The sequence below is a fragment of the Diadema antillarum genome, unplaced genomic scaffold (genome assembly GCF_040938485.1).
Source record: "Diadema antillarum isolate AM-2024a unplaced genomic scaffold, OU_Dant_1.0 seq00001435_RagTag, whole genome shotgun sequence".
Taxonomy (NCBI): Eukaryota; Metazoa; Echinodermata; class Echinoidea; order Diadematoida; family Diadematidae; genus Diadema; species Diadema antillarum.
In genome coordinates, this window is record NW_027272185.1 from 40808 (window position 1) to 56248 (window position 15441).

Genomic DNA, 15441 nt, shown 5'->3' on the forward strand with positions numbered 1-15441 from the left:
TGTTACACTACATTCAAGTGAAATATCCCGGTATATATTTATGCTGTCACGGCTGCATATTTGAATATTCTCCTTCCTGAAACCAGGACTTGCTTTTGTGAAACAATATTTCTTTCTCATTAGACATGTACATCTTTCTATCCCCTCTCTTTTCCCTTTCTTTCTATCTTTTTCTCTCTCTTTCTCACTTGCTTTGTTACTGTGCTGTGAGAATATTTTCCACCTCTGCCTGGTTACGGAATGATGAGTGCCAAGCGGTGCGTCGAGACAGGTGGAAAAACGATTTCAATCTGGGAGTAGGAATTGCATGTGGAATTCCGCGGTGTGTGGGTCTGTTGATGTCTTGTTTGTCATGGTAGGATATTGCCCTGGCTTATTTTCCAACCTTCGCCGAGTGATTGTCGGAGCCAGACGTTGTTTTCCCCCGGATGGCGGAGTGCGTCCATTTAGGACTCAACTGCTGTTTTGTGAAGATGTTACCTTCCCTGGCAACGCCAGAGCCTAGAGATTCCTTTTTTGCACTCGCATGATGCAACTAGCTTTGGGATGACATGTACAGTATGCTGTTGGATATTCAACTGCAAACAAAATAGTGATGAAAGCCCAGATATTTCATCTATGCTCATACATTTTATTGCCATTCATCAATTCTTTCTTTTGTAGTCCCTCATAATTTTCAGCAATGTTTGTGTAGGGATGGTTCTTGTAACAGTATGAAAGTAAATGAATTGATGAATCCGAACGTAACATGCATTTTCTTTGTACGTGAACAGTGAATTCTTTGATTTGTCTGTGAAGTAGACATTGCAATATTCTTTTCATATCATGTCAAGCAGTGTATGACTACAATTTCTGCTCCTGGCCCTTGTCCATGTCTCACACATTGACAGCCCTATAAAAGTTTATTTCACCCTTCATTCTAAAAACCTTGCTCATCACATCATGTTTAATGATAATCTATGTTTTTTTTCTCCCTGCTCTCTTGCTGCATCTGTTCAACAGAAATCCGCTCACTGGCCAACAGCGAGAATGACACCGAACTCGTCTCGATCACCGACAAGTACATCAAGGCGAATGTGGACGAGGTCACCGGCACCCCAGACTTTGCTCAGCTTCCCGTTATGAAGGTAAATTAAAAAAACAAGATCACTTAAAGCTTTTCAAAATCATTGCTTACTCTGCACATATTTCATCCATTGGAATTTCACTGTATCTGTGGTGATGTTGTAGGGTGCATTTCACTTTTATTTTCACAAGAGACATAATAGCCCGAATTCACGAAGGTGGTACAATTGAAACCATGGTTTAAACCATTTTGGCCATGCGACACTTGGCGCTCCATACAAATTGTCCATGGTTTCAATTGTACCCCCTTCGTGAATTCAGGCCAATGAAGCATGTTGATTGCTTAAATATGATTCAGTCAAATTTGGATTTATTAATAACACAAGTTGGAAAGAAGTCAAGCAAATGTTTACCATTGGAAAAATTTCTATTCTGAATAAAAAAATAAAAAAATTGCCAGGACAGGCGCAAAGGAGATATCCGTCTTTGTCACGTAAAGTGGAAATATAAGGTATTCATCCTGGTGACGGAGGTGGAAATCTAAGGTATTCATACTTGTTTACTTTTAAGTTTAAATGTAAAGTATTCACCCTTGTCCACTAAAGTGGAAATCTCAAGGCACATTGTTGATTAAAGTCACAATTTACTCCATGTTCAAGTCAGTATGAACATGGAGTTGAATGATGCTTTGGAACTTGAAAGCAATTGGCAATTACCCAGGACAAATAGGTTGGTGCTTGCCAGAAGATGTAAGACATGGATTTAATTGCAAGAAAGTAGTAGAGTTCATTCAAACAAACTTTATTGTCTTGAAAAGGGATACAAACATGACAATACAATCAAAGGTCAGAATTTGTTTTATGATAAATCCATTTTGCGTACAAATTTGCTATTTTAGACTTATATCAAAATCATAATGATGTTATCCCTTCATGAACGAACAAACAAACTGAAATGAAAAAATGAAAATCATGATGAAGAAAAAAAAAATGCCCAATGATGACACCAAGATGCCTTATTCTGATGTGTGGTAGACGACTGGAATCCTGATCCAACTCTTTCTCACCTCCTCTTTTCTAAATTCCTCCTTTTCCAACCAAAATTTAACTTTAATACTCACTTGCTCTTCTCTAAACTCTGATCTTTCCTGGATTGGGAAACCTCTTGTCACTTGGCCACAGTGTTGAGGTTCAAATCTGAGGGTAAAATCAGCCATGTCGGGCTTGTTTTGCAGATTTTTCCTGCTTTCTTAGAAATCCCAGTTACCCCGTATGAAAGGGATCAGTTCGTAATCTTAGTAGTAACTGTGACCAGCAGCCACATGCTCTCTGATAGTCATGAAGATATACTCTGGTGCATTGCTATCATGGGAAATATGAAATGAGTTTAACCTGGTACAGTTTGGCACGATGGACCATCCAGTACAAGTTCTAAACTGCACTGTTCATGATGAAGCAATACATGTAAATTGCACTGTTTGACGATGGGCCAACATTAAGATACCCCAAGAACCTAAAGAGAACGAAACTAAATACCAAGTTCAAGTGCTCTAATGAAACGTACAGCATAGGAACTCCCTATTGGTTATGCAAGTTTATTATGGATTGTTTAAGAGGCTAATTGATCTTTGACCCCACCTGCTTCCTCAACCCCAATGTCCTTCAGTTGGAGGTGATATCGAGCAAGGCCTCTGTCTCCATGAGCGACCGTCAGATCTTTGAGTCTGCCGTGGACTGGGTGCGGAAGACGGTGAAAGGAGGTGTTGAGCTTTCTGAGTTGATGGAACAGGTGAGAGGATTGGGGGAACACAGACTGCACTGTCAGCACCTTCATGCTACAGAAACAGCTTTTAAAGATTCAATGTTCTCCATCAATTTACCCCTTGCCGATTGCCCTGTAAGAATGAGAAAATGATTTCAGAACGGACAAACTGGATATTCTAATCTTTTCCAAAGCTAATAATCTGTGTGGTTCTATAAGCAGTGGTTTGGGGTTTTTGTGTGTGTAAGCGTGTTGTATTCGTTTGAATATTTTGGGGTAACCTTGTTGAAAATGAATGGCAGAGATAGGTCTCAAGAATGGAGTTATGATGAGCTAGATGGGAATTGCTTCATGTGATTGGTCTGAACTACGTCCTTAAAGGGACTGTACAGTACTGGTTGAGGTACGGATTCATGTTTTGAACATTCCTAAGTGAGATAATGAAAAGCCTCTTATGAAATATGAAAGAGCATGTAATTTTAAGAAGGATTCAATGTTTATTTGATGAAAATTGGTTTTCAAATGGCTGAGATATCCCAAAAAGTGCTAATAATAAAAGGCGACATGCCCCAACTTTATTAGTATCTCTTTGTTTCACCTTGTTTTGGGATATCTCAGCCATTTCAAAACTGATTTTCATCGAATAAACTTTTGATACCCCTTAAAACCGCATGCTCTTTGACATCTCATAGAGTGGTTTCTGAATATCTCACAAAACGTTAAAAGCTAAATCTTCACCTCGACCAGAACTGCACACACCCTTTAACATGTATACTTGGGTAGAAAAAATATTGCGAAGCCTCAATATTTCATTGATATTTCTTTGAAATATATTTGAAAGATCAATGAGCTTGGAAACAAGCACAGTGAATTATGTTTAATCAAATATTCAAAGACTAACCAGGCATTGCTGCCCAGAAAGCATTTACCAATCAGAGTGGCAGTTTTAAAGATACTGATACTTGCAAGTAATGGCCTCTACCTCAGAATAAGTCTTATTTTGTCTTTGTGAAAATATCGTGACTCAACAGCCCCAGACCTTACTGCTATCAGCCAACAACATCCTGAAGAACATCAAGGAGGTTGATGAGCTGGAATCTGAGGTCATGGACACCTATGACATTGACCTCTCGGAGGTGGGCGTGTACACGCCGGACAAGAAGAAGGTGCGCAACGGGCACCAGAACGGGGCCGGAGCTGGGGGCAAGGGACAGGGAGGAGGACACACTCCTACCGGTAGTACCAACACCACACCCCGTAAGCTGATTTTGGCTCCGGGCGACGCCCCCAAGCAGTCTCAGGTGATGGACAGCTGGAAAGTGATTGCATCGACTTCAATGGCTGGTGAGATAACATATTTTACCTGGGCAATATTTTAATTTTTTTGAAATACATATTTTTTCTCCTTTCAAAATTTGCTCACAGCATTATCTTTTGGCATTTAAGCAAAGAAAGTATTTTATTTTGTTTGTTTGTTTGTTTGTTTATTTATTTATTTATTTATTGGTGTGTTTGCCTTATGTTTTATTTTTGTTTTTGTTTTGTTTTGTTTTTTTGTTTTTTCACTTTTTGTCTTCTGCAAAATGATCTGCACTACAGATATCCAGTTGAAAGATGAGAAGCTTAAGAGTCATATCCCTGAAGCATTTTCAGAGTTGCAGCTGTCTGCTCTGTGCATCATTCATGTGTTATAATTTCCACTGCTTATTCCCAAACTGATTAGTTCTACATAATACTTTATACTCAGTTGTCAGAGGGAATAAGTGCTCCTTCACAATATACAGATGATAACTTAGACACCTACCATCTCTTGCCCTCTTCCCTCAGATAATCGCTATGTCGCCCTCGTTGTTCTGGACAACCAACTCACTACCCTGGTGCTATACGAGAAGCCGAAACACAAACACCGTCCCGCCCGCTCCTTCTCTATCGAAAAGGACGCCCTCCACCCTCCGCTGGCAGCCATGAACTACCCTCGCAGTGCCAGTGGGGTCACCGAGCTCAATGGGAAGATTATCGTTGCAGGTGGGACTTTTTTCAGCTCTCAATAATCTACGGTCACTAATGCCTCTGTGTGTTCGCTTTTGTCTCATTCGAATTAACCAGTTTTCATTGGTAAGGTGAGAACTTCCATACAGCAAATGTGTCTTTGGAGATTTGCTCCCCACTCCATCGCAATTTCTCTTTTTATTGGTAGGCTACTCCAAGGAGGATTGAAGATAATAAGGTTCACTGTGGAAGCATCCTAAACACTTCAGGCTTGACCTTTAGTCTTTAGTGCACAACCTGTGGTACCCCATTGTATAATCATGTCAGTCTTCTTTGCAGGCATGGATGGTATTAAAGGGGATGGCTAGTAACCGATCAGTGGGAATAAGTGGGAATGCTGAGGGAAGATTGTTCCAATCCTTGTGTTATTCATTTAAGAGTACATTATATATCTACCGTTGTGTGAAAATTATTTGCTTCAGAACTGTCTCATATTCAAGTAATGTGCAGATTAATGCCCCGTCACTGACCAGGCACGCTAACCTGGAAACATTAAACTGCACATTACTTGAATATGAGACCATTCCGAAGTAAACAATTTTCACACAACAATAGATATGTAATGTACTCTTAAATGAATTCCACAAGGATTGGAACAATCATCATTCAGCATTCCCACTGATTCCCACTGATCAGTTACGAGCCATCCCCTTTAAGACTGTCTCTATTGCTGTTTAAAAAAAAAAAAAAAAATAGTTGTATTAGTAATAAGGAAGTATAAGTCACTCAAACAAAAATGAATGTGGATCTTGCCATCCTCGCAGGTGGGTATGACCGCGGCAAGTTCCACTCCAGCACAGAGGCCTTTGACCCCGTGACCAACAAGTGGGAACTATTGCGCCCTATGTCCACCCCTAGAGGGCGCTTCCAGCTCAGCCAGCTGAGGGGATTCCTCTACGTCGCTGGGGGCTCAAATGGCAACTGCGAGCTGAAGTCCTGCGAAAGCTATGACACCTTGAATGACTGGACCCCGACCCCAGAGATGCCCCTACCCAGAACTTGTTATGGTGAGTCATCTTCATATGGTGCAGCAAGTTGGTTAAATCTAACTGCCTTCAACAGTTCCATGAAAGAGACTCTTGAACAGACATTAAGCTGTAATGTGACTAGCCACTCAATATTCAGGTTGACCATAATGAACTGGGAAAAAAATCAAACAAAAGACCAGAGGAAGTTCTTGGAAATGTTATTTGTAAAGAAGAATTTTGAAAGAATAAGAAAATCATGGAAGATTAACCCATTAAAGACTAGTCCAGAGTATTCTCGGGCAGGTGTCTGTGGGAAATGCATGTCATAGCAAAATCAGCTCGTCCTCAACGGGTTACTGTAAAACGAGGAATGTTCGTGTGCATTTTAATTTCGCGATTTTCGCAAGAGCTAAGATTTACAAAATAAGAATGCACAGGAAAGTTCTTGTCTACACTAATATGCATTGAATGCCAGTGCAATTCGCGACAAATTTCATGCCGTGAAAAAGGCCATCGGCTCCAATTCACAAAAATTTCATGCTGCGAATATGTCATGTTTTACTGTAAGTATTTTCCTGAAACAGAAATTGGTCATAATTTCTAGTTTGAAAATGAGAAAATTCATAGAACAGATGGCAATGTCATTTCTTTACAAGGCTACTATAGGTCTGCATACAAATCTTCCCTAAACTTCTTCTTTTTTGATATGACAATAAAATAAATGTAAGAGTTGTATCCTTCGCATTATGTAATTGTTTAAAAGAAGTCAGAATAATGTAACTTGCATTGACTGAGGAATACAAAGAAAACAAGTAATGCATTTCTTCCTGGAAACAAACAAAGAGCTTTTGTTGACTTTGGTGCTGATTTTTGTTTTTGATGATTAGTTGAATAAGGATGGATGTAGAGAGGAAAGATTTTTGCTAGTTTTTGATGGTACAGAAGAGCCATTCTACAACCACAAGTTTGTTGATATTGAAAATGTCTTTCTATTCAGTAGACTATGCCATTTTGATAGCATGAGTGAACCAAGGACAGCCATGCTAGATAGACAGGTCTGAAGTTTTAACTATGTTAATTCATGGAACCCGAGATGGCATGGGCTAAAGCCAGTGCATGCCCTCAGATTTTATTAGTAGCAGTAGTTTTGTCAGGTTAGTGAGCATGTATACTTCATCTTGTGTTTTCAGGTGCTACTGTCCTGAATGGTCAACTCTACATCATTGGGGGCAACAGTGGGAGCTCCAACCTGAAGAGCTGCCTACGATATGACCCATCCTCATCCACGTGGTCAGACATTGCCCCTCTGAGTGAAGGTCAGTTGGACTGTAGGGGGGATAGGATGGAGGGTTTAAGGGTTCCAGACCTGTCCAATCTGTGACCCCTGAAGAGGCCGCCACACTCTTCAAGTTTAATGTATATATAGTGGACAATTAAAAAGAACAGTAAGACATCCAAAAGTGATGATATTTTGAAACTCTCGCTCTCTAAATTTGAAATTCTGATTCTGGGACAATAAAATCTGTCCCAGTCACAGGACCAGATAAAATGAAGGAATTATGTCACCACATCACAAATCTGTAGATGGTTTTCAGTGAGCAGCCAGCCAGTTGTGCCCCGCGGCGATGAAAATGGTGCTCATACAGTGTAAAGACAGAATCCATTTATTAGGCTTCATTAACCTGTATTCATGAAATAAATTCAATAATGTAACCAATCAGAAGCGCTAAAGTGAGTCACATGTGCGCTCTTTATTTTCTTACTCACGTGCACGGGGGTGCAAAAAGTGTGCAACGGGAAAGCATAACAGCACAGCTTGTTATCCTGTGGCACATTACGATTTCTCCTATGCGGCTGATACACACTAGCAGTGTTAGCCATCTGGGTAGCTTTGCATTACTGAATGTGCACATGCAAGGAGTCCAGAGTAGGGCTTCTGTACTCTTTTGGTATAGAATACCTATTTATGGGACATGCATGCAGCATGAATCGAAACAATTTACACAGTTATCTGTGGAACCAATTAAAGAGTTGCCCAAATGTCTTAAAATAAGTTTTATCAGCTGAATATCATACTGAAGATATTTCATAGACCCATTTATTAGCCAAATAATCCACAGGTTTAAGTTTGTGATGTTAGTGGAGGTGCAGTGCACTTCCAGGTATTCACAATGTCTCGATCATGTTGTATCTCCCCTGAACTCATTCTTACCTGTGCATTATTAGATTATGAATATTAGGCAAATTTTGTCTTAATATTCTCTCCTTTCCTGCATTTCCTTATTTCATGACAGACATTACAGCATTCACTTGTGGACTGGCCTGACAGACATTTATGCCTTTTATTCCCTGAATTATATGCAAAGTCTGTCTTATTGTAACAATTTGTTGCCAGCCATGTCATTACTGCATGATTGTGTGTCTGCTGATGAATTTGCATTGTTGCACAAGTATTTTTTTTTTGTACTCAATCCTTTGATGAAATTAATAAATGAATTGAAGTTAATGGAACTGTATGAACTTAATTAGCTGTGTGAGTCATGTTTGATTTATAAACGTTGTTATATAACAGATACTTGTCTCTTGACTGCAATTTTCAAGCTTTTTAAAGTCTTTCAGAGGTGGTGTCAGAGCTTTGTTTGTGCAGGAATATGTGACATCAAATTTGAAAGACAAACATACAGTTGGTTCTTTCTATGGCAGCATCTGATTTGCTTCAGGGGAATTACTAGTTTATTTGACAAAAAGCACATAACAATGACCTGTGCAATTTTTTAACTCGTAGTGTTCTGTCTCTATGTGTTTGCTTGCATTTATTTATTCATTTATTTATTTATTTTTCTGCCAACATCATACACAGGTCGAGCTCAAGTTGGAGTTTGTTCCATGAACGGAAAGATATATGCCGTGGGCGGCTCGGACGCCTGGAACTGCTACAACTCTGTGGAGGTTTACCAGCCAGAGGAAAACAAGTGGAGATCCATTGCGTCCATGAAGAGCTGCCGCAGGGGTGCAGGAACCTGCACTGTTGATGGTATGGGCGCAATTTTGATCCCCCATTCCTAGAATGGCTCTATTACTTAGGGGAAATTTGTAGGATTGGTGCATGAACAGTGATAGGGTCTGAAAATAAAGTTGAGTGCAGTTTCAACATGACTTTGCTCTAACTGGTTCTGTTGCATCATGGGCAAGAAAAGGATGGTCGGAGGTGGCTGTTCTTATTTGAATAGTTGTCAAAGCTTACAGATTTGTATACTTGTCTGGTGTAGGTTGTACAATTTAGTGCAAAACTGATGCAAAGTGGTCTGGACTTTTGACTTTAAATTTTGTATGCAAAGATTTCATTCTTCTTCTTCTTTATAGTTTATTGATGGATGAACCTTATCTTCCATAGAAGAGTCACTTGTTCTCTGGGAAATGTTAAGTGATAGATTTTAAGCAGACCTGCCTCCGCATATTAGTAGCAGTGTGCATCTTCTCAATCCACCATAAGGCAGCCTATGCTGCTGCTTTTAAGGGTAGTTTATTGAATGGCTTAGAGCTAAATGTATTCAAAGAAGAATGTCATGTGATCATGCGCTGTACTGCACCCACCTTTTAGGTAGAATTTTGAAGGGGAGGAAGAAATGACATCTGAGCCTATGAAAAATAGAAAGTGGATTTTTATGGGAATTTACATAGGGGATTTACTTGTGTCTCATGTCTTTGTCATGTTCACTATTTGTCATATCCACAGGTAAGATGTATGCCATTGGTGGCAGTGACGGTCAGATGGTGCTGGACACCGTAGAGTGCTATGACCCCGAGACCGAGGAGTGGGCCCCGGCAGCCAGCATGTCCACGCCTCGCGTCAACGTCGGTGTGGGTGTGGCCGACGGCAAGATCTACGCCATCGGCGGCTTTAGCGGCAAGCGGTTCCTGGACAGTGTGGAGGTGTACAACCCGACCACCAACCGCTGGTGCCAGGTTGCCAGGCACTTGCGGGTCCCTGCCACGTCCTCTCCACCCCTCTCGCCCCTCCTGTCCATGAACGGCTCCGAGGAGGTGGGCGGGTTCCACACCAACGGCAAGGACATGCCTGCTTCGGTGCCCATCACAAACGGAAAGGACGCCTCTTCGAAACCCCATCCCAACCACACAGATGCCCCGACGCTCCCTGTGGCATAGTTTTTTTTTTCTTCTTCTTCTTCCTTGCTGGGCAAATGACATATTTTGCAGTGATGTGTAGTGGTCTATGTAGTACAATCATGGACTCTTTCTTATTGTCTATAAAGAGAATGTAGTCAGTAGGACAATTGCTACAGAAGAGATTTGGTGCTTACAAAGTCAGTTTATACGTCATGACACAAAGTAAGGTTGTGGTTTGAGTAAGTATGTGAGTGACAGCGCATTGCCAGGAGGAATGGACTTTTGTTGTTGTTTTTTTATGTCAAGTATTAGAGTAGGTGTAGGGTGCATTTGCTACAAATTGGCTTTCATGAGGGGCGAGGAGGGGGACAGGAGGGGCGAGAGGGGCGGAGAGGACGTGGTAGGGACCGGCAAATGTAGGGTGCATTTGCTATAAATTGGCTTTCAAGGTCACTTGACTTAGACCTTTAAACAGTAATTTTTTTTTTTTTCTTCATCATTATAAAGAAGCTTTCTATTCAGCCCAGGTGGTTGTAACTAGACAATTCTGCATTCATTTAGATACTTAGATTTTGAAACCTCAAATATTTTGAATTCTCTTTACATTCAAAGATAATTCATCTGAGATATTCCACATTGGGTTTTAGAAGAATTTGGATGGGAAACTGAATGAAGGAGAAATCAGTATTATTGCTGTAATGGAAGTGTGGCTAATCTGTAAGTTTGCGACTCTGTTTCATTGAGGTATTAAAACAAAGACACACCCTGTTAGATTAAACAGTGCATTTTTTGATAAGCCATCTCTAAATAAGTTATGGCATGAGTGTTATTGGGATACATGTCTCATATTGCGTGGGCTAAAAAAAAGAAGAAGAAGAAGAAGAAAGAAAGTTGTGAGGAAATCTGCATTTATTACATCACCGATTATGTCACTGGGCATTGTAGATAGTGTAAGAAACTCGTTTCGTAGATCAGTTAGCATTACACATTGGAGTTAGCCCTCATGATTTTTTTTTCCTTACCCGTTGTCCAGTCTGAAAGCAAAGTGCACACTCCCATTATGTGAAGGTGTTACTTCAGTTTATAAGAAATTTATAAAATGGGTTCAAGAATGCAGCCAATTGGAAGCGCTGAAATGAGTCACGTGTGCGCTCATGATTTTCTTACTAACATGCACGGCCTTGAAAAAAGTGTGCAACGAAAAGCCATAACAGCACGGCGTGTTATCCTACGGGACATTGCAGAGAAAACTGCTGAGTCACTGACGTCACAATGTTTACACTAGCAATGCGCACTCAATCAGTTGTTACAAGCGTATCGCACGCTACTATACGCGCTTGTAATCCTGTAAACAACTTCTAGTTCGAGCTGCCAGCCGGCCTTTCTTGGGCATAACATGTGGCTTACGTAATACTCTTATACGTACTTTTGTGCGGGATTTCCAAGTGCGACGTGCGTAAATGTTTGGGACGAACATCTTCTGACATCCTGACTTTTGAGGGAGTGCTACATGTAGCTGACTGGTATTGACCCACAAAGGTACATGAAAAATGCTGGTAGTTTTCGACCCATTTTATAAATCAAATAATACAAAAGTTTAAGTTTGTGACGTTAGTGGAGATGCAGCTCACTCTGGTATTACAATGTAGTGCAATATGCACTCTGCTTCGCCTCATGCATGTCTCACAATTGTAAATACCCTCAAGTGCACTGCATCTCCACTAACGCACTCTCACCTGTGTATTATTTGTGTGATATAGTGTGGAGAAGAATTTTGCGCATGAAGAGACTGCATTTTCCTGCTGTCAAATGGCAACCCTGTTCTCAGCAATGATGATACGAGGATATCTGCACTAAAAAGTGAAACCAATCCAACAGTCATGCAACTTAACACTACCTCCTCTGGCTCACATTCATACAGAGTAATGTGTGCCCAGGGAACTACAAACGAGATGAAATTCTCATAAAATTAGGCCACACAAATGAATCTGTTCAATTTCTGAAGCTTTGTGTGTCTGTGCATATTATTCCATAACAGTTTTCAATGTTGTGCTTCACAGGATATTTAGGTTATATTTCTGTGCCTAACATATTTGAGCTTGATACTTATGCATTAGTTTTATAATGTGCACTGGTGTTCATTTTTTTTTATAGTTTCACATAGATTCTGAAATGTGTCCTATTTAACAGTATATTTATGTTTGTTTCTGACCATCATTACAGAACATTGTTTACTAGGGTCAAACATGTTGGCTTCACAAAGGGGGGATTAATGTTATTTCTTTGTGCATTAGCTTTTTTCTTTCTTTCTTTCTTTTTTGCTTTTTTTTCCTGCTGCTTTGCGTTCTGTGTCTAAAGCTTTTTGCCATGTTGTTTATCTGCTGTGCTTCGTGTTGGGTCTCTGTCTGATTCGCATTTCCTTTTTTTTTTCCCTTCTTAAATGTGAGGAAGTAAATCTTAGCTATTAAAGCCAGTTTTGTGCCATTCAATGGAAATTAGAATTTGCCATATTCAGGGAACCATCATGGTAACTATCTCTCAAAGTCTAGTCAAGCTTTGTACGGCCATAAAGGGAAAACATGCAGAATTCCTACAATATCTAGTCAAACAATCATTAATCTGTTATCTCGGTAGTCAATTTTTCAAATTGATGGAATGGAAGGGACTTGTTTTGGCATGTTCATTTCTGTACAACAGTTTTAATGAATATCCATTTCAGCAGCTCCAAAAACTACACCCCCTATTTTATTTCAAACACACATAAACCATGGATGCAAGAAGGAAAACCACTTTATTTCACCACATAACCTTACAATAATGAGAACCTGCACCCACCGACCCCCCCCCCCCCCCCCCCCCCCCCCAATCTCCTTTGGGTAGGTAATGTGATATGCAGGCTCTCTATTAAAGGTGTTTCAGGCCTAATTGAAAGTCAAACTTAAGGTCATAGCCTGTCCAGCAGTAAATTAACCTGTATCTGTGGGTCACGTAATGCAGTCTGTAAGCTGCCAGAGCCTATTTCACACACGTTCACTCTACTGTGTTTGCTCAACTCCAAATCGATGTCACGGACATAAATTAGAAGGAAACTATGGAAAACGGTATACCAATTAAAAGAGAAACTGATGGTCTTTAATATGAAATGTAATTCAGAGTCCTCTTATGAATTATGTGATGTCACATAATATAGATATTTACATACAAAATCATGCATTTTTGATTCATGATATCACTTATTCAACAAAAAAACCTTATGAAAAATATGAATGATCTTACGCAGAAAGAGGTTTGTTGTTTTTTGAATATTCATTTCTTTGAGCTATATGTAACTGTAATGAAGGAACTGTAAGCCCTCTGATGAAGTGGTTGGCGTGCATCTTGGTTGAATGCAAGTATCATGCACTAAAAATGCAAACCTACAAATTGTCCACTTTGCCATCATTGTACATTTGGGGTGCATATGTTGTAGACGTGACTGAGTTATTGTATGAAAAGACTATGATCTATTTTTGTTTGGTTTTGTTGTTTCTGTGTTTGTAGTTGTCTTTCATTGTGTTTCTCAATGTACTTTTACCCGTCCACTCTTCTCCAGTGTTTCAATGTCCGTAAAATGACATATTTTTCATGATTCCCCCTTTTGTCGGTTGCAAATGTTCCCTCTGCACGCTGTCACAAACCGTTGGAAGGTTTAGTTTTGTTTGAAGTGCTGCATTGTTCGGTAATCCGGAATTAAATGAAACTGGAATTTTTCAATGAGTTTTGAAATGTATGTGGCATTGTATGTTTACATAAATGTCATAATACTTGTATGTCCAAAATGTTTTCCTAAGCACTTTATTTTTGTTTTAGCTTGGTTGTTACCTTTTTTTTTTGGGGGGGGGGGTGGGTGGGAGGGGGATGATGCAGCTTACTGCCAATTGATGATGGCCTAAGACAATGATTTATCAAGCTTTATTGGAAAATGAGCAAAAAGAGAGGCTGAAAATATGTATTGTATTGAGATTAAAGACATGATACCTACGTGCATTTGCAGTAGTGTATCCCATGAGTGTGCACGATATTAATGAAGTTGACATAGCATTTTTCTTCTCTGCTTATTTCATCTCGGTTCACGAGCACCCATTAATCAGGTATTGAATCCAGTATTTAGGTTTGTGTGGGAGATACGGCAAATGTTTGACTGTAGGAGAATGCATGGAATGCATAGCTATGACTTTTTTTGTTGTTGTTGAGGTTTGTGTTCACTGTTATGAAAGGAGAGAATGATTTATGATGTTTGTAATACTTGAGACAGAATCTTCCATCATTCACTTGAGATCTGTAAAGTTGTCAAATGGTGTTGAAACAACACTAGGTGTGCTTACAAATTTTTGTTCATCTTGTAGAAAATGTCTGTTAGAGGGTGTTTTTTGTGTGTTTCTCTTGCTTTTGCAGCTGGTTGTGAAATTAAAAGCCGTCAATGTCTAATGATCATGTGAAATGCAGAAACAAATGCAAGCTATTGATATGATAGAGGGAAATGTGTATTTTTCCTGTTTTTTATGGAGTATTACTTGATATCTGATGTCAAAGAATTGAGACAATAAGTCTGAAATCCGTAAATTAGATGTATTGCTCTGGAGCAGTCAATATCATTGTGAGAAATTTTATTTTGATATTGGAGAGAATCTAAACATCTTGACTTCGATTTTGTCCCCAAGTTACCACAGTTTGGGAGATGAAAGAAAGCATGAATTTGTGACTATTTTTGTATAAATTTTGTGCACTCTGAAAATTGCCGAACATTGATAGTTTGTGCCATGTTATGTATATTTTTGTCGTTGCATGTCCTAGTCAGGAAAATGTGTGAGATTTTGTTTGATCTTAGTTTCCATATCAAATGGCTCGCAATAGCAAGGCGAGTGTGCTGTGGATATGCTTAATCATGCATTCTGAAAAATCTCCAGGTCATTGGTATTTGAAAGTTCTAGTATTTATCATGTGAGCACATGTCTAGCATATGTGTTGTTGTACTGAGCATCTTTGGGAAAAGAAGCAAGCCCATAAAGTATGTCATTACATCAGTTTCACAAGTACATGTATGTGTGTTTGTGTGTGTGTGTGTGGGTGTGGGTAGGCATGACATACTGTTGTAGGACAACCAACAAAAGAAATTCCTGAGCATAATGGTCCCACAAATGCAAACAATAGATTTTGGCTTTATTTAGTATACATTTGTGGGACAACTTAATGTGGGTGTCCTACAAGAGTATGCTGTGACAAGAAAGTGTGTGTGTGTGTGTATGAATCCATTTATGCAAATTAAGAGAGTTGTGCCCGATATTAACACTCTCTAAACCTGCATTTCTTGAGAGAGAATGGGACCTTTCATGAAAGAGGGGGGTGTTTGATTAAGAATGAAAACTATGCGTGTATGATTGTAACTTACTAATTTAGCAAAATTTCATGGTACTTGAGTCACTGGTTTAAA

At 39.6% G+C, this 15441-nt stretch overlaps 1 protein-coding gene across 1 annotated transcript in view; it reads left to right on the plus strand.

Moving 5' to 3' along the window:
* LOC139709420 (influenza virus NS1A-binding protein homolog) overlaps positions 1–10350 on the plus strand; it is a 47296-nt gene extending 36946 nt beyond the window's left edge. The window contains exons 5-12 of the mRNA XM_071621387.1: positions 1003–1127; positions 2731–2853; positions 3858–4170; positions 4654–4851; positions 5640–5882; positions 7034–7159; positions 8704–8877; positions 9580–10350. Coding sequence (XP_071477488.1) covers positions 1003–1127; positions 2731–2853; positions 3858–4170; positions 4654–4851; positions 5640–5882; positions 7034–7159; positions 8704–8877; positions 9580–10010 — 1733 coding nt within the window. The 3' untranslated portion in view covers positions 10011–10350. The remainder of the gene's footprint in view (positions 1–1002; positions 1128–2730; positions 2854–3857; positions 4171–4653; positions 4852–5639; positions 5883–7033; positions 7160–8703; positions 8878–9579) is intronic.
* The last annotated feature ends 5091 nt before the right edge of the window (positions 10351–15441 follow it).